General features: G+C 41.7%; 1 protein-coding gene across 1 annotated transcript; it reads left to right on the top strand.

Annotated features, from left to right (window-relative positions):
• Nucleotides 1-19,083: 19,083 nt before the first annotated feature.
• LOC310819157 (general transcription factor II-I repeat domain-containing protein 2-like) lies at nucleotides 19,084-20,391 on the top strand (the record flags this gene model as incomplete). Its single annotated transcript, XM_083690404.1, has 2 exons — nucleotides 19,084-19,948; nucleotides 20,252-20,391. 2 exons carry the CDS (start codon nucleotides 19,084-19,086, stop codon nucleotides 20,389-20,391), a joined length of 1,005 nt encoding a protein of 334 aa, XP_083546530.1.
• Nucleotides 20,392-20,672: the final 281 nt, after the last annotated feature.

Below are 20,672 nucleotides of genomic sequence, written 5' to 3'. Positions count from 1 at the left end.
ATTTGAGAAGCACATTTCTTCAATGTTGGCCGCATGGCATTCCTGTGCAGGTGACAATGGTAATTTTTCAAAACGACAAGGATATTTAAACACATGATTATTTGTTTGCTGTGCTCTATGGCCTCTGCTACAGACCTCATCGAAATGACACTTAGATATCTTAGGGGGTACATATCAAGTCTTCCCAAATGGTCTAGCGGATAGGCATCTGCCTTGTCACGCAGGGAGGCCCGGGTTCGATTCCCGTCATGGCAAAGGATTTTTGTAGAAAAATAAAATGAGTCCCAACGTGTGCAACAGAACAGTTCGAAATCTCGTTACATTTGCATCGTCATGAACATGACTTATATCAGGCTAGCTAATTTTTTCTTTGTTCATTTTAAGTGTAGAAACAATATTTCGTTTGTGAACATTTTTTTCTGCCGTTTTGACAACAGGCTCATTACTAAAGAACACACGGCTGTCTGCTGATTGACGCTTGACTGTAGATTTTCGCTTTGTGTCAAAAGAACTCCCTAACGCACACTTTTTCAAAGTAGGTGAATTCATCAGATCTGTTTGAAACATTGCATTTTATCCATGCACGACGACTACTTAGATACTCGCAGCACAGTTGCCTCATATAAATTGCCCATGAGCGCGGAGCTTGTCTTTGTCACTGTAGCAACTTTGCTCCATCAGCGGGACAAGGAGGTTCGACGCCCCTGTAAGCACATGTTTCTCTAATTCCTTTGTTTCAGGCAAGCCACTGTGACGTCAGACGCCTTTACGCATACAGCTTTGCGATGCTTAGACAGTAATAACATAATTCATGTTTACATTTCTTTAATTTTCGACGCATTGTCGTTATTCGTGACGCATCAATGACCAATTGATTATATGGCAATGCAATGAAAAAAGCGTGTGGAAAACAGTGTTAATGACAGATTTGAGAAGCACATTTCTTCAATGTTGGCCGCATGGCATTCCTGTGCAGGTGACAATGGTAATTTTTCAAAACGACAAGGATATTTAAACACATGATTATTTGTTTGCTGTGCTCTATGGCCTCTGCTACAGACCTCATCGAAATGACACTTAGATATCTTAGGGTGTACATATCAAGTCTTCCCAAATGGTCTAGCGGATAGGCATCTGCCTTGTCACGCAGGGAGGCCCGGGTTCGATTCCCGTCATGGCAAAGGATTTTTGTAGAAAAATAAAATGAGTCCCAACGTGTGCAACAGAACAGTTCGAAATCTCGTTACATTTGCATCGTCATGAACATGACTTATATCAGGCTAGCTAATTTTTTCTTTGTTCATTTTAAGTGTAGAAACAAAATTTCGTTTGTGAACATTTTTTTCTGCCGTTTTGACAACAGGCTCATTACTAAAGAACACACGGCTGTCTGCTGATTGACGCTTGACCGTAGATTTTCGCTTTGTGTCAAAAGAACTCCCTAACGCACACTTTTTCAAAGGAGGTGAATTCATCAGATCTGTTTGAAACATTGCATTTTATCCATGCACGACGACTACTTAGATACTCGCAGCACAGTTGCCTCATATAAATTGCCCATGAGCGCGGAGCTTGTCTTTGTCACTGTAGCAACTTTGCTCCATCAGCGGGAGAAGGAGGTTCGACGCCCCTGTAAGCACATGTTTCTCTAATTCCTTTGTTTCAGGCAAGCCACTGTGACGTCAGACGCCTTTACGCATACAGCTTTGCGATGCTTAGACAGTAATAACATAATTCATGTTTACATTTCTTTAATTTTCGACGCATTGTCGTTATTCGTGACGCATCAATGACCAATTGATTATATGGCAATGCAATGAAAAAAGCGTGTGGAAAACAGTGTTAATGACAGATTTGAGAAGCACATTTCTTCAATGTTGGCTGCAGGGCATTCCTGTGCAGGTGACAATGGTAATTTTTCAAAACGACAAGGATATTTAAACACATGATTATTTGTTTGCTGTGCTCTATGGCCTCTGCTACAGACCTCATCGAAATGACACTTTGATATCTTAGGGTGTACATATCAAGTCTTCCCAAATGGTCTAGCGGATAGGCATCTACCTTGTAACGCAGGGCGGCCCGGGTTCGATTCTTGTCATGGCAAATGTTTTTTGTAGAAAAATAAAATGAGTCCCAACGTGTGCAACAGAACAGTTTGAAATCTCGTTACATTTGCATCGTCATGAACATGACTTATATCAGGCTAGCTAATTTTTTCTTTGTTCATTTTAAGTGTAGAAACAATATTTCGTTTGTGAACATTTTTTTCTGCCGTTTTGACAACAGGCTCATGACTAAAGAACACACGGCTGTCTGCTGATTGACGCTTGACTGTAGATTTTCGCTTTGTGTCAAAAGAACTCCCTAACGCACACTTTTTCAAAGTAGGTGAATTCATCAGATCTGTTTGAAACATTGCATTTTATCCATGCACGACGACTACTTAGATACTCGCAGCACAGTTGCCTCATATAAATTGCCCGTGAGCGCGGAGCTTGTCTTTGTCACTGTAGCAACTTTGCTCCATCAGCGGGAGAAGGCGGTTCGACGCCCCTGGAAGCACATGTTTCTCTAATTCCTTTGTTTCAGGCAAGCCACTGTGACGTCAGACGCCTTTACGCATACAGCTTTGCGATGCTTAGACAGTAATAACATAATTCATGTTTACATTTCTTTAATTTTCGACGCATTGTCGTTATTCGTGACGCATCAATGACCAATTGATTATATGGCAATGCAATGAAAAAAGCGTGTGGAAAACAGTGTTAATGACAGATTTGAGAAGCACATTTCTTCATTGTTGGCCGCATGGCATTCCTGTGCAGGTGACAATGGTAATTTTTCAAAACCACAAGGATATTTAAACACATGATTATTTGTTTGCTGTGCTCTATGGCCTCTGCTACAGACCTCATCGAAATGACACTTAGATATCTTAGGGTGTACATATCAAGTCTTCCCAAATGGTCTAGCGGATAGGCATCTGCCTTGTCACGCAGGGCGGCCCGGGTTCGATTCCCGTCATGGCAAAGGATTTTTGTAGAAAAATAAAATGAGTCCCAACGTGTGCAACAGAACAGTTCGAAATCTCGTTACATTTGCATCGTCATGAACATGACTTATATCAGGCTAGCTAATTTTTTCTTTGTTCATTTTAAGTGTAGAAACAATATTTCGTTTGTGAACATTTTTTTCTGCCGTTTTGACAACAGGCTCATTACTAAAGAACACACGGCTGTCTGCTGATTGACGCTTGACTGTAGACTTTCGCTTTGTGTCAAAAGAACTTCCTAACGCACACTTTTTCAAAGTAGGTGAATTCATCAGATCTGTTTGAAACATTGCATTTTATCCATGCACGACGACTGCTTAGATACTCGCAGCACAGTTGCCCCATATAAATTGCCCATGAGCGCGGAGCTTGTCTTTGTCACTGTAGCAACTTTGCTCCATCAGCGGGAGAATGCGGTTCGACGCCCCTGTAAGCACATGTTTCTCTAATTCCTTTGTTTCAGGCAAGCCACTGTGACGTCAGACGCCTTTACGCATACAGCTTTGCGATGCTTAGACAGTAATAACATAATTCATGTTTACATTTCTTTAATTTTCGACGCATTGTCGTTATTCGTGACGCATCAATGACCAATTGATTATATGGCAATGCAATGAAAAAAGCGTGTGGAAAACAGTGTTAATGACAGATTTGAGAAGCACATTTCTTCAATGTTGGCCGCAGGGCAATCCTGTGCAGGTGACAATGGTAATTTTTCAAAACGACAAGGATATTTAAACACATGATTATTTGTTTGCTGTGCTCTATGGCCTCTGCTACAGACCTCATCAAAATGACACTTAGATATCTTAGGGTGTACATATCAAGTCTTCCCAAATGGTCTAGCGGATAGGAATCTGCCTTGTCACGCAGGACGGCCCGGGTTCGATTCCCGTCATGGCAAAGGATTTTTGTAGAAAAATAAAATGAGTCCCAACGTGTGCAACAGAACAGTTCGAAATCTCGTTACATTTGCATCGTCATGAACATGACTTATATCAGGCTAGCTCATTTTTTCTTTGTTCATTTTAAGTGTAGAAACAATATTTTGTTTGTGAACATTTTTTTCTGCCGTTTTGACAACAGGCTCATGACTAAAGAACACACGGCTGTCTGCTGATTGACGCTTGACTGTAGATTTTCGCTTTGTGTCAAAAGAACTTCCTAACGCACACTTTTTCAAAGTAGGTGAATTCATCAGATCTGTTTGAAACATTGCATTTTATCCATGCACGACGACTGCTTAGATACTCGCAGCACAGTTGCCCCATATAAATTGCCCATGAGCGCGGAGCTTGTCTTTGTCACTGTAGCAACTTTGCTCCATCAGCGGGAGAAGGCGGTTCGACGCCCCTGTAAGCACATGTTTCTCTAATTCCTTTGTTTCAGGCAAGCCACTGTGACGTCAGACGCCTTTACGCATACAGCTTTGCGATGCTTAGACAGTAATAACATAATTCATGTTTACATTTCTTTAATTTTCGACGCATTGTCGTTATTCGTGACGCATCAATGACCAATTGATTATATGGCAATGCAATGAAAAAAGCGTGTGGAAAACAGTGTTAATGACAGATTTGAGAAGCACATTTCTTCAATGTTGGCCGCATGGCATTCCTGTGCAGGTGACAATGGTAATTTTTCAAAACGACAAGGATATTTAAACACATGATTATTTGTTTGCTGTGCTCTATGGCCTCTGCTACAGACCTCATCGAAATGACACTTAGATATCTTAGGGTGTACATATCAAGTCTTCCCAAATGGTCTAGCGGATAGGCATCTGCCTTGTCACGCAGGGAGGCCCGGGTTCGATTCCCGTCATGGCAAAGGATTTTTGTAGAAAAATAAAATGAGTCCCAACGTGTGCAACAGAACAGTTCGAAATCTCGTTACATTTGCATCGTCATGAACATGACTTATATCAGGCTAGCTAATTTTTTCTTTGTTCATTTTAAGTGTAGAAACAAAATTTCGTTTGTGAACATTTTTTTCTGCCGTTTTGACAACAGGCTCATTACTAAAGAACACACGGCTGTCTGCTGATTGACGCTTGACTGTAGATTTTCGCTTTGTGTCAAAAGAACTCCCTAACGCACACTTTTTCAAAGGAGGTGAATTCATCAGATCTGTTTGAAACATTGCATTTTATCCATGCACGACGACTACTTAGATACTCGCAGCACAGTTGCCTCATATAAATTGCCCATGAGCGCGGAGCTTGTCTTTGTCACTGTAGCAACTTTGCTCCATCAGCGGGAGAAGGAGGTTCGACGCCCCTGTAAGCACATGTTTCTCTAATTCCTTTGTTTCAGGCAAGCCACTGTGACGTCAGACGCCTTTACGCATACAGCTTTGCGATGCTTAGACAGTAATAACATAATTCATGTTTACATTTCTTTAATTTTCGACGCATTGTCGTTATTCGTGACGCATCAATGACCAATTGATTATATGGCAATGCAATGAAAAAAGCGTGTGGAAAACAGTGTTAATGACAGATTTGAGAAGCACATTTCTTCAATGTTGGCTGCAGGGCATTCCTGTGCAGGTGACAATGGTAATTTTTCAAAACGACAAGGATATTTAAACACATGATTATTTGTTTGCTGTGCTCTATGGCCTCTGCTACAGACCTCATCGAAATGACACTTTGATATCTTAGGGTGTACATATCAAGTCTTCCCAAATGGTCTAGCGGATAGGCATCTACCTTGTAACGCAGGGCGGCCCGGGTTCGATTCTTGTCATGGCAAATGTTTTTTGTAGAAAAATAAAATGAGTCCCAACGTGTGCAACAGAACAGTTTGAAATCTCGTTACATTTGCATCGTCATGAACATGACTTATATCAGGCTAGCTAATTTTTTCTTTGTTCATTTTAAGTGTAGAAACAATATTTCGTTTGTGAACATTTTTTTCTGCCGTTTTGACAACAGGCTCATGACTAAAGAACACACGGCTGTCTGCTGATTGACGCTTGACTGTAGATTTTCGCTTTGTGTCAAAAGAACTCCCTAACGCACACTTTTTCAAAGTAGGTGAATTCATCAGATCTGTTTGAAACATTGCATTTTATCCATGCACGACGACTACTTAGATACTCGCAGCACAGTTGCCTCTTATAAATTGCCCGTGAGCGCGGAGCTTGTCTTTGTCACTGTAGCAACTTTGCTCCATCAGCGGGAGAAGGCGGTTCGACGCCCCTGTAAGCACATGTTTCTCTAATTCCTTTGTTTCAGGCAAGCCACTGTGACGTCAGACGCCTTTACGCATACAGCTTTGCGATGCTTAGACAGTAATAACATAATTCATGTTTACATTTCTTTAATTTTCGACGCATTGTCGTTATTCGTGACGCATCAATGACCAATTGATTATATGGCAATGCAATGAAAAAAGCGTGTGGAAAACAGTGTTAATGACAGATTTGAGAAGCACATTTCTTCAATGTTGGCCGCATGGCATTCCTGTGCAGGTGACAATGGTAATTTTTCAAAACGACAAGGATATTTAAACACATGATTATTTGTTTGCTGTGCTCTATGGCCTCTGCTACAGACCTCATCGAAATGACACTTAGATATCTTAGGGTGTACATATCAAGTCTTCCCAAATGGTCTAGCGGATAGGCATCTATCTTGTAACGCAGGGCGGCCCGGGATCGATTCCCGTCATGGCAAATGTTTTTTGTAGAAAAATAAAATGAGTCCCAACGTGTGCAACAGAACAGTTCGAAATCTCGTTACATTTGCATCGTCATGAACATGACTTATATCAGGCTAGCTCATTTTTTCTTTGTTCATTTTAAGTGTAGAAACAATATTTCGTTTGTGAACATTTTTTTCTGCCGTTTTGACAACAGGCTCATGACTAAAGAACACACGGCTGTCTGCTGATTGACGCTTGACTGTAGATTTTCGCTTTGTGTCAAAAGAACTTCCTAACGCACACTTTTTCAAAGTAGGTGAATTCATCAGATCTGTTTGAAACATTGCATTTTATCCATGCACGACGACTGCTTAGATACTCGCAGCACAGTTGACCCATATACATTGCCCATGAGCGCGGAGCTTGTCTTTGTCACTGTAGCAACTTTGCTCCATCAGCGGGAGAAGGCGCTTCGACGCCCCTGTAAGCACATGTTTCTCTGATTCCTTTGTTTCAGGCAAGCCACTGTGACGTCAGACGCCTTTACGCATACAGCTTTGCGATGCTTAGACAGTAATAACATAATTCATGTTTACATTTCTTTAATTTTCGACGCATTGTCGTTATTCGTGACGCATCAATGACCAATTGATTATATGGCAATGCAATGAAAAAAGCGTGTGGAAAACAGTGTTAATGACAGATTTGAGAAGCACATTTCTTCAATGTTGGCCGCATGGCATTCCTGTGCAGGTGACAATGGTAATTTTTCAAAACGACAAGGATATTTAAACACATGATTATTTGTTTGCTGTGCTCTATGGCCTCTGCTACAGACCTCATCGAAATGACACTTAGATATCTTAGGGTGTACATATCAAGTCTTCCCAAATGGTCTAGCGGATAGGCATCTACCTTGTAACGCAGGGCGGCCCGGGTTCGATTCTCGTCATGGCAAATGTTTTTTGTAGAAAAATAAAATGAGTCCCAACGTGTGCAACAGAACAGTTCGAAATCTCGTTACATTTGCATCGTCATGAACATGACTTATATCAGGCTAGCTCATTTTTTCTTTGTTCATTTTAAGTGTAGAAACAATATTTCGTTTGTGACCATTTTTTTCTGCCGTTTTGACAACAGGCTCATGACTAAAGAACACACGGCTGTCTGCTGATTGACGCTTGACTGTAGATTTTCGCTTTGTGTCAAAAGAACTTCCTAACGCACACTTTTTCAAAGTAGGTGAATTCATCAGATCTGTTTGAAACATTGCATTTTATCCATCCACGACGACTGCTTAGATACTCGCAGCACAGTTGCCCCATATACATTGCCCATGAGCGCGGAGCTTGTCTTTGTCACTGTCGCAACTTTGCTCCATCAGCGGGAAAAGGCGCTTCGACGCCCCTGTAAGCACATGTTTCTCTGATTCCTTTGTTTCAGGCAAGCCACTGTGACGTCAGACGCCTTTACGCATACAGCTTTGCGATGCTTAGACAGTAATAACATAATTCATGTTTACATTTCTTTAATTTTCGACGCATTGTCGTTATTCGTGACGCATCAATGACCAATTGATTATATGGCAATGCAATGAAAAAAGCGTGTGGAAAACAGTGTTAATGACAGATTTGAGAAGCACATTTCTTCAATGTTGGCCGCATGGCATTCCTGTGCAGGTGACAATGGTAATTTTTCAAAACGACAAGGATATTTAAACACATGATTATTTGTTTGCTGTGCTCTATGGCCTCTGCTACAGACCTCATCGAAATGACACTTAGATATCTTAGGGTGTACATATCAAGTTTTCCCAAATGGTCTAGCGGATAGGCATCTACCTTGTAACGCAGGGCGGCCCGGGTTCGATTCCCGTCATGGCAAGTGTTTTTTGTAGAAAAATAAAATGAGTCCCAACGTGTGCAACAGAACAGTTCGAAATCTCGTTACATTTGCATCGTCATGAACATGACTTATATCAGGCTAGCTCATTTTTTCTTTGTTCATTTTAAGTGTAGAAACAATATTTCGTTTGTGACCATTTTTTTCTGCCGTTTTGACAACAGGCTCATGACTAAAGAACACACGGCTGTCTGCTGATTGACGCTTGACTGTAGATTTTCGCTTTGTGTCAAAAGAACTTCCTAACGCACACTTTTTCAAAGTAGGTGAATTCATCAGATCTGTTTGAAACATTGCATTTTATCCATCCACGACGACTGCTTAGATACTCGCAGCACAGTTGCCCCATATACATTGCCCATGAGCGCGGAGCTTGTCTTTGTCACTGTCGCAACTTTGCTCCATCAGCGGGAGAAGGCGCTTCGACGCCCCTGTAAGCACATGTTTCTCTGATTGCTGTGCTCTATGGCCTCTGCTACAGACCTCATCGAAATGACACTTAGATATCTTAGGGTGTACATATCAAGTCTTCCCAAATGGTCTAGCGGATAGGCATCTACCTTGTAACGCAGGGCGGCCCTGGTTCGATTCTCGTCATGGCAAATGTTTTTTGTAGAAAAATAAAATGAGTCCCAACGTGTGCAACAGAACAGTTCGAAATCTCGTTACATTTGCATCGTCATGAACATGACTTATATCAGGCTAGCTCATTTTTTCTTTGTTAATTTTAAGTGTAGAAACAATATTTCGTTTGTGACCATTTTTTTCTGCCGTTTTGACAACAGGCTCATGACTAAAGAACACACGGCTGTCTGCTGATTGACGCTTGACTGTAGATTTTCGCTTTGTGTCAAAAGAACTTCCTAACGCACACTTTTTCAAAGTAGGTGAATTCATCAGATCTGTTTGAAACATTGCATTTTATCCATCCACGACGACTGCTTAGATACTCGCAGCACAGTTGCCCCATATACATTGCCCATGAGCGCGGAGCTTGTCTTTGTCACTGTCGCAACTTTGCTCCATCAGCGGGAGAAGGCGCTTCGACGCCCCTGTAAGCACATGTTTCTCTGATTCCTTTGTTTCAGGCAAGCCACTGTGACGTCAGACGCCTTTACGCATACAGCTTTGCGATGCTTAGACAGTAATAACATAATTCATGTTTACATTTCTTTAATTTTCGACGCATTGTCGTTATTCGTGACGCATCAATGACCAATTGATTATATGGCAATGCAATGAAAAAAGCGTGTGGAAAACAGTGTTAATGACAGATTTGAGAAGCACATTTCTTCAATGTTGGCCGCATGGCATTCCTGTGCAGGTGACAATGGTAATTTTTCAAAACCACAAGGATATTTAAACACATGATTATTTGTTTGCTGTGCTCTATGGCCTCTGCTACAGACCTCATCGAAATGACACTTAGATATCTTAGGGTGTACATATCAAGTTTTCCCAAATGGTCTAGCGGATAGGCATCTACCTTGTAACGCAGGGCGGCCCGGGTTCGATTCCTGTCATGGCAAGTGTTTTTTGTAGAAAAATAAAATGAGTCCCAACGTGTGCAACAGAACAGTTCGAAATCTCGTTACATTTGCATCGTCATGACCATGACTTATATCAGGCTAGCTCATTTTTTCTTTGTTCATTTTAAGTGTAGAAACAATATTTCGTTTGTGACCATTTTTTTCTGCCGTTTTGACAACAGGCTCATGACTAAAGAACACACGGCTGTCTGCTGATTGACGCTTGACTGTAGATTTTCGCTTTGTGTCAAAAGAACTTCCTAACGCACACTTTTTCAAAGTAGGTGAATTCATCAGATCTGTTTGAAACATTGCATTTTATCCATGCACGACGACTGCTTAGATACTCGCAGCACAGTTGCCCCATATACATTGCCCATGAGCGCGGAGCTTGTCTTTGTCACTGTAGCAACTTTGCTCCATCAGCGGGAGAAGGCGCTTCGACGCCCCTGTAAGCACATGTTTCTCTGATTCCTTTGTTTCAGGCAAGCCACTGTGACGTCAGACGCCTTTACGCATACAGCTTTGCGATGCTTAGACAGTAATAACATAATTCATGTTTACATTTCTTTAATTTTCGACGCATTGTCGTTATTCGTGACGCATCAATGACCAATTGATTATATGGCAATGCAATGAAAAAAGCGTGTGGAAAACAGTGTTAATGACAGATTTGAGAAGCACATTTCTTCAATGTTGGCCGCATGGCATTCCTGTGCAGGTGACAATGGTAATTTTTCAAAACGACAAGGATATTTAAACACATGATTATTTGTTTGCTGTGCTCTATGGCCTCTGATACAGACCTCATCGAAATGACACTTAGATATCTTAGGGTGTACATATCAAGTTTTCCCAAATGGTCTAGCGGATAGGCATCTACCTTGTAACGCAGGGCGGCCCGGGTTCGATTCCCGTCATGGCAAGTGTTTTTTGTAGAAAAATAAAATGAGTCCCAACGTGTGCAACAGAACAGTTCGAAATCTCGTTACATTTGCATCGTCATGAACATGACTTATATCAGGCTAGCTCATTTTTTCTTTGTTCATTTTAAGTGTAGAAACAATATTTCGTTTGTGAACATTTTTTTCTGCCGTTTTGACAACAGGCTCATGACTAAAGAACACACGGCTGTCTGCTGATTGACGCTTGACTGTAGATTTTCGCTTTGTGTCAAAAGAACTTCCTAACGCACACTTTTTCAAATTAGGTGAATTCATCAGATCTGTTTGAAACATTGCATTTTATCCATGCACGACGACTGCTTAGATACTCGCAGCACAGTTGCCCCATATACATTGCCCATGAGCGCGGAGCTTGTCTTTGTCACTGTCGCAACTTTGCTCCATCAGCGGGAGAAGGCGCTTCGACGCCCCTGTAAGCACATGTTTCTCTGATTCCTTTGTTTCAGGCAAGCCACTGTGACGTCAGACGCCTTTACGCATACAGCTTTGCGATGCTTAGACAGTAATAACATAATTCATGTTTACATTTCTTTAATTTTCGACGCATTGTCGTTATTCGTGACGCATCAATGACCAATTGATTATATGGCAATGCAATGAAAAAAGCGTGTGGAAAACAGTGTTAATGACAGATTTGAGAAGCACATTTCTTCAATGTTGGCCGCATGGCATTCCTGTGCAGGTGACAATGGTAATTTTTCAAAACGACAAGGATATTTAAACACATGATTATTTGTTTGCTGTGCTCTATGGCCTCTGCTACAGACCTCATCGAAATGACACTTAGATATCTTAGGGTGTACATATCAAGTTTTCCCAAATGGTCTAGCGGATAGGCATCTACCTTGTAACGCAGGGCGGCCCGGGTTCGATTCCCGTCATGGCAAGTGTTTTTTGTAGAAAAATAAAATGAGTCCCAACGTGTGCAACAGAACAGTTCGAAATCTCGTTACATTTGCATCGTCATGAACATGACTTATATCAGGCTAGCTCATTTTTTCTTTGTTCATTTTAAGTGTAGAAACAATATTTCGTTTGTGAACATTTTTTTCTGCCGTTTTGACAACAGGCTCATGACTAAAGAACACACGGCTGTCTGCTGATTGACGCTTGACTGTAGATTTTCGCTTTGTGTCAAAAGAACTTCCTAACGCACACTTTTTCAAAGTAGGTGAATTCATCAGATCTGTTTGAAACATTGCATTTTATCCATGCACGACGACTGCTTAGATACTCGCAGCACAGTTGCCCCATATACATTGCCCATGAGCGCGGAGCTTGTCTTTGTCACTGTCGCAACTTTGCTCCATCAGCGGGAGAAGGCGCTTCGACGCCCCTGTAAGCACATGTTTCTCTGATTCCTTTGTTTCAGGCAAGCCACTGTGACGTCAGACGCCTTTACGCATACAGCTTTGCGATGCTTAGACAGTAATAACATAATTCATGTTTACATTTCTTTAATTTTCGACGCATTGTCGTTATTCGTGACGCATCAATGACCAATTGATTATATTGCAATGCAATGAAAAAAGCGTGTGGAAAACAGTGTTAATGACAGATTTGAGAAGCACATTTCTTCAATGTTGGCCGCATGGCATTCCTGTGCAGGTGACAATGGTAATTTTTCAAAACGACAAGGATGTTTAAACACATGATTATTTGTTTGCTGTGCTCTATGGCCTCTGCTACAGACCTCATCGAAATGACACTTAGATATCTTAGGGTGTACATATCAAGTTTTCCCAAATGGTCTATCGGATAGGCATCTGCCTTGTCACGCAGGGCGGCCCGGGTTCGATTCCCGTCATGGCAAATGATTTTTGTAGAAAAATAAAATGAGTCCCAACGTGTGCAACAGAACAGTTCGAAATCTCGTTACATTTGCATCGTCATGAACATGACTTATATCAGGCTAGCTCATTTTTTCTTTGTTCATTTTAAGTGTAGAAACAATATTTCGTTTGTGACCATTTTTTTCTGCCGTTTTGACAAGAGGCTCATGACTAAAGAACACACGGCTGTCTGCTGATTGACGCTTGACTGTAGATTTTCGCTTTGTGTCAAAAGAACTTCCTAACGCACACTTTTTCAAAGTAGGTGAATTCATCAGATCTGTTTGAAACATTGCATTTTATCCATGCACGACGACTGCTTAGATACTCGCAGCACAGTTGCCCCATATAAATTGCACATGAGCGCGGAGCTTGTCTTTGTCACTGTAGCAACTTTGCTCCATCAGCGGGAGAAGGCGCTTCGACGCCCCTGTAAGCACATGTTTCTCTGATTCCTTCGTTTCAGGCAAGCCACTGTGACGTCAGACGCCTTTACGCATACAGCTTTGCGATGCTTAGACAGTAATAACATAATTCATGTTTACATTTCTTTAATTTTCGACGCATTGTCGTTATTCGTGACGCATCAATGACCAATTGATTATATGGCAATGCAATGAAAAAAGCGTGTGGAAAACAGTGTTAATGACAGATTTGAGAAGCACATTTCTTCAATGTTGGCTGCAGGGCATTCCTGTGCAGGTGACAATGGTAATTTTTCAAAACGACAAGGATATTTAAACACATGATTATTTGTTTGCTGTGCTCTATGGCCTCTGCTACAGACCTCATCGAAATGACACTTAGATATCTTAGGGTGTACATATCAAGTCTTCCCAAATGGTCTAGCGGATAGGCATCTGCCTTGTCACGCAGGGCGGCCCGGGTTCGATTCCCGTCATGGCGAAGGATTTTTGTAGAAAAATAAAATGAGTCCCAACGTGTGCAACAGAACAGTTCGAAATCTCGTTACATTTGCATCGTCATGAACATGACTTATATCAGGCTAGCTCATTTTTTCTTTGTTCATTTTAAGTGTAGAAACAATATTTCGTTTGTGACCATTTTTTTCTGCCGTTTTGACAACAGGCTCATGACTAAAGAACACACGGCTGTCTGCTGATTGACGCTTGACTGTAGATTTTCGCTTTGTGTCAAAAGAACTTCCTAACGCACACTTTTTCAAAGTAGGTGAATTCATCAGATCTGTTTGAAACATTGCATTTTATCCATGCACGACGACTGCTTAGATACTCGAAGCACAGTTGCCCCATATAAATTGCCCATGAGCGCGGAGCTTGTCTTTGTCACTGTAGCAACTTTGCTCCATCAGCGGGAGAAGGCGCTTCGACGCCCCTGTAAGCACATGTTTCTCTGATTCCTTTGTTTCAGGCAAGCCACTGTGACGTCAGACGCCTTTACGCATACAGCTTTGCGATGCTTAGACAGTAATAACATAATTCATGTTTACATTTCTTTAATTTTCGACGCATTGTCGTTATTCGTGACGCATCAATGACCAATTGATTATATGGCAATGCAATGAAAAAAGCGTGTGGAAAACAGTGTTAATGACAGATTTGAGAAGCACATTTCTTCAATTTTGGCTGCAGGGCATTCCTGTGCAGGTGACAATGGTAATTTTTCAAAACGACAAGGATATTTAAACACATGATTATTTGTTTGCTGTGCTCTATGGCCTCTGCTACAGACCTCATCGAAATGACACTTAGATATCTTAGGGTGTACATATCAAGTCTTCCCAAATGGTCTAGCGGATAGGCATCTGCCTTGTCACGCAGGGCGGCCCGGGTTCGATTCCCGTCATGGCAAAGGATTTTTGTAGAAAAATAAAATGAGTCCCAACGTGTGCAACAGAACAGTTCGAAATCTCGTTACATTTGCATCGTCATGAACATGACTTATATCAGGCTAGCTAATTTTTTCTTTGTTCATTTTAAGTGTAGAAACAATATTTCGTTTGTGAACATTTTTTTCTGCCGTTTTGAAAACAGGCTCATTACTAAAGAACACACTGCTGTCTGCTGATTGACGCTTGACTGTAGATTTTCGCTTTGTGTCAAAAGAACTCCCTAAAGCACACTTTTTCTAAGTAGGTGAATTCATCAGATCTGTTTGAAACATTGCATTTTATCCATGCACGACGACTACTTAGATACTCGCAGCACAGTTGCCTCATATAAATTGCCCATGAGCGCGGAGCTTGTCTTTGTCACTGTAGCAACTTTGCTCCATCAGCGGGAGAAGGCGGTTCGACGCCCCTGTAAGCACATGTTTCTCTAATTCCTTTGTTTCAGGCAAGCCACTGTGACGTCAGACGCCTTTACGCATACAGCTTTGCGATGCTTAGACAGTAATAACATAATTCATGTTTACATTTCTTTAATTTTCGACGCATTGTCGTTATTCGTGACGCATCAATGACCAATTGATTATATGGCAATGCAATGAAAAAAGCGTGTGGAAAACAGTGTTAATGACAGATTTGAGAAGCACATTTCTTCAATGTTGGCCGCAGGGCATTCCTGTGCAGGTGACAATGGTAATTTTTCAAAACGACAAGGATATTTAAACACTTGATTATTTGTTTGCTGTGCTCTATGGCCTCTGCTACAGACCTCATCGAAATGACACTTAGATATCTTAGGGTGTACATATCAAGTCTTCCCAAATGGTCTAGCGGATAGGCATCTGCCTTGTCACGCAGGGCGGCCCGGGTTCGATTCCCGTCATGGCAAAGGATTTTTGTAGAAAAATAAAATGAGTCCCAACGTGTGCAACAGAACAGTTCGAAATCTCGTTACATTTGCATCGTCATGAACATGACTTATATCAGGCTAGCTAATTTTTTCTTTGTTCATTTTAAGTGTAGAAACAATATTTCGTTTGTGAACATTTTTTTCTGCCGTTTTGAAAACAGGCTCATTACTAAAGAACACACTGCTGTCTGCTGATTGACGCTTGACTGTAGATTTTCGCTTTGTGTCAAAAGAACTCCCTAAAGCACACTTTTTCTAAGTAGGTGAATTCATCAGATCTGTTTGAAACATTGCATTTTATCCATGCACGACGACTACTTAGATACTCGCAGCACAGTTGCCTCATATAAATTGCCCATGAGCGCGGAGCTTGTCTTTGTCACTGTAGCAACTTTGCTCCATCAGCGGGAGAAGGCGGTTCGACGCCCCTGTAAGCACATGTTTCTCTAATTCCTTTGTTTCAGGCAAGCCACTGTGACGTCAGACGCCTTTACGCATACAGCTTTGCGATGCTTAGACAGTAATAACATAATTCATGTTTACATTTCTTTAATTTTCGACGCATTGTCGTTATTCGTGACGCATCAATGACCAATTGATTATATGGCAATGCAATGAAAAAAGCGTGTGGAAAACAGTGTTAATGACAGATTTGAGAAGCACATTTCTTCAATGTTGGCCGCAGGGCATTCCTGTGCAGGTGACAATGGTAATTTTTCAAAACGACAAGGATATTTAAACACTTGATTATTTGTTTGCTGTGCTCTATGGCCTCTGCTACAGACCTCATCGAAATGACACTTAGATATCTTAGGGTGTACATATCAAGTCTTCCCAAATGGTCTAGCGGATAGGAATCTGCCTTGTCACGCAGGGCGGCCCGGGTTCGATTCCCGTCATGGCAAAGGATTTTTGTAGAAAAATAAAATGAGTCCCAACGTGTGCAACAGAACAGTTCGAAATCTCGTTACATTTGCATCGTCATGAACATGACTTATATCAGGCTAGCTAATTTTTTCTTTGTTCATTTTAAGTGTAGAAACAATATTTCGTTTGTGAACATTTTTTTCTGCCGTTTTGAAAACAGGCTCATTACTAAAGAACACACTGCTGTCTGCTGATTGACGCTTGACTGTAGATTTTCGCTTTGTGTCAAAAGAACTCCCTAAAGCACACTTTTTCAAAGTAGGTGAATTCATCAGATCTGTTTGAAACATTGCATTTTATCCATGCACGACGACTACTTAGATACTCGCAGCACAGTTGCCTCATATAAATTGCCCATGAGCGCGGAGCTTGTCTTTGTCACTGTAGCAACTTTGCTCCATCAGCGGGAGAAGGCGGTTCGACGCCCCTGTAAGCACATGTTTCTCTAATTCCTTTGTTTCAGGCAAGCCACTGTGACGTCAGACGCCTTTACGCATACAGCTTTGCGATGCTTAGACAGTAATAACATAATTCATGTTTACATTTCTTTAATTTTCGACGCATTGTCGTTATTCGTGACGCATCAATGACCAATTGATTATATGGCAATGCAATGAAAAAAGCGTGTGGAAAACAGTGTTAATGACAGATTTGAGAAGCACATTTCTTCAATGTTGGCCGCAGGGCATTCCTGTGCAGGTGACAATGGTAATTTTTCAAAACGACAAGGATATTTAAACACTTGATTATTTGTTTGCTGTGCTCTATGGCCTCTGCTACAGACCTCATCGAAATGACACTTAGATATCTTAGGGTGTACATATCAAGTCTTCCCAAATGGTCTAGCGGATAGGAATCTGCCTTGTCACGCAGGGCGGCCCGGGTTCGATTCCCGTCATGGCAAAGGATTTTTGTAGAAAAATAAAATGAGTCCCAACGTGTGCAACAGAACAGTTCGAAATCTCGTTACATTTGCATCGTCATGAACATGACTTATATCAGGCTAGCTAATTTTTTCTTTGTTCATTTTAAGTGTAGAAACAATATTTCGTTTGTGAACATTTTTTTCTGCCGTTTTGACAACAGGCTCATGACTAAAGAACACACGGCTATCTGCTGATTGACGCTTGACTGTAGATTTTCGCTTTGTGTCAAAAGAACTCCCTAACGCACACTTTTTCAAAGTAGGTGAATTCATCAGATCTGTTTGAAACATTGCATTTTATCCATGCACGACGACTACTTAGATACTCGCAGCACAGTTGCCTCATATAAATTGCCCATGAGCGCGGAGCTTGTCTTTGTCACTGTAGCAACTTTGCTCCATCAGCGGGAGAAGGTGGTTCGACGCCCCTGTAAGCACATGTTTCTCTAATTCCTTTGTTTCAGGCAAGCCACTGTGACGTCAGACGCCTTTACGCATACAGCTTTGCGATGCTTAGACAGTAATAACATAATTCATGTTTACATTTCTTTAATTTTCGACGCATTGTCGTTATTCGTGACGCATCAATGACCAATTGATTATATGGCAATGCAATGAAAAAAGCGTGTGGAAAACAGTGTTAATGACAGATTTGAGAAGCACATTTCTTCAATGTTGGCTGCAGGGCATTCCTGTGCAGGTGACAATGGTAATTTTTCAAAACGACAAGGATATTTAAACACATGATTATTTGTTTGCTGTGCTCTATGGCCTCTGCTACAGACCTCATCGAAATGACACTTAGATATCTTAGGGTGTACATATCAAGTCTTCTAAAAAGGTCTAGCGCATGGCTGCCCAATTTGGGGCCCGTGGGCCAAACTTGGCCCGCGACCGATTATATTTGGCCCGCGCCTTATCCACTGTATAATTTTTTTCCCGCCACCAGCGCTCGGAATCTGCGCTCGCTCTCATTGAATATTATTTATTGGTGCACTTCCACTCCTGACCAGAGAATAACATTGTGATACAATGATGGTAGGGTGGCGCTGTATGAGCTCCTACCAGATGCAATCCGGTGAGGCGAAGACCAGTGAGTGAGAGGATGCAAGGATGGAGCGTGTTAAGGAGTGGCACACAGACAAGCGAAAATTCAAAAAAAGTTGGGAACATGATTATCTTTTTACAGAGGTCGATTCCACCGCAGTGTGTCTGGTATGTAAGCAGAGGGTCGCTGTTTCAAAGGAGTACAACATTCGTCGTCACTATGAAACTATGCATTCTCACCAGTTCGCAAAATACACAGGTGACGATCGCAAGCTGAAGGTAGCAGACTTGCTAAGAAAGCTAACCACACAGCAGCGAACTTTACTTCAGCCGTCCACTGCACAAGAAAATGCCACTCGGGCAAGTTATCGCATTAGCAAAGTCATTGTCAGAAGTGGACGAGCTTTTGCTGCGGGTGATTTTGTCAAAGAGTGTCTGACAATTGCTTCTGAAGCTGTGTGTCCAACTCAGATGCGGGCATTTTCTCAGATTAGCCTGTCAAGGAACACCCGCCACGTTGAGGACATGGCCGAAGACGTTCGGGGCCAGATAGCCCAAAGAGCAAGTTGGTTTTCTGCCTTCTCCATAGCAAGCGATGAAAGCACCGACATATCTGACTCAGCACAGTTGCTGGTGTTTTTGCGAGGCGTCAATGAGGACTTTGAAGTGTGTCAAGAACTAGCGGGCCTTGAAACACTGAAAGGGACAACAAGAGGTATCGATATTTTTATGGCAGTGCAGCGAATTATGGACAAGAACGGGTTGAAGTGGGAAAACCTATCTGACATCACGACTGATGGAGCCCCGGCCATGGTCGGTAAGAGAGCAGGCCTAACTGCACTTGTGTCGGACAAAGTCCGTGAGTTTGGTGGCTCGATTTTTAAATACCATTGTATTTTGCATCAGGAGCAACTGTGCGCTAAAAACATCGGCCTGAAGAACGTGATGCAGGATGTCGTTGGCATTGTCAATAATATTCGCTCAAAGGCGCTCTCACACCGTCAGTTCAAAGCTCTTGTTGATGAGATGGATGCCCAGTATGGTGATGTATTGTACCACCAGGAGGTGCGGTGGCTGAGCCGTGGGAAAGTTTTACGACGTTTCTTTGAGTTGCGTGAGGAAATCAGGGTGTTTCAAGCCACAAAGAAGAACAGCATCCAAGTGCCCTCGGACAATCACTCGCTTGCAGACCTGGCTTTTCTTGTGGACATCACAGAGCTGCTGAATATCCTCAATCTTCAGCTTCAAGGGAGAGACCAGATAATCACTCAGATGTATGACCATGTCAAAGCCTTCAAGCAAAAGCTCCAGTTGCTTAGCAGACATCTCTCAACAGGTGAGATCTAACTTTAATATGTTATTGAACACACAACAATATAGTAGGCTTGTTATTGATCACAACCATGTTATTATATTTGTGTGATGCATGCATACTTTGTGTTTGTGGAAAATGGATGTTCTATTTAAATCTAGGCATTAAATCCAATCACAGAAGCAGTATTTGTTTTTCATACTGCAGCCATAAACAAAAAAAAGTAATTTTTTTCTCATTTGATTGATGTTTGGTATTTAATTGAAAATCAAATGAACAATCTTGCATCTTACATTGCTCCTTTTGTCTTTGTGTCTGTACATTCAGGAAATTTGGCACATTTTCCCAGCCTCAGAGAAGTTGGGTTGATGGAGGAAGACACACCAAAATACCTCGACATTCTCAGCAATCTTGTGGTGGAGTTTGACCATCGCTTTGAAGATTTTCGTGGAAATGAAACAGCATGAGCTGTTTGTGCAACCCTTTTCTGTAAATGTGGATGCAGTCAGTGAGGAGCTTCAAATGGAACTTTTGGAACTTCAGTCTGATTCAGACCTCCGTAGCAGGTTCAGAGAGCTTTCCTTACAGGACTTTTACAAATGTGTTCCTGCACACAGATATGGCAAGATCCGCAAACATGCACAGGTGATGTTATCCCTCTTTGGAAGTACCTATGTATGTGAGCAGGCTTTCAGCCTGATGAATCTTAAGAAGTCCAAACTAAGAAATGCTTTATCTGACTCTCACC

This window comes from Argentina silus (assembly GCF_951799395.1).
Source record: "Argentina silus genome assembly, chromosome: 18".
Lineage (NCBI taxonomy): Eukaryota > Metazoa > Chordata > Actinopteri > Argentiniformes > Argentinidae > Argentina > Argentina silus.
Note: the sequence above shows the minus strand (reverse complement) of the source record. Positions and strands in the feature narration are given on the sequence as shown.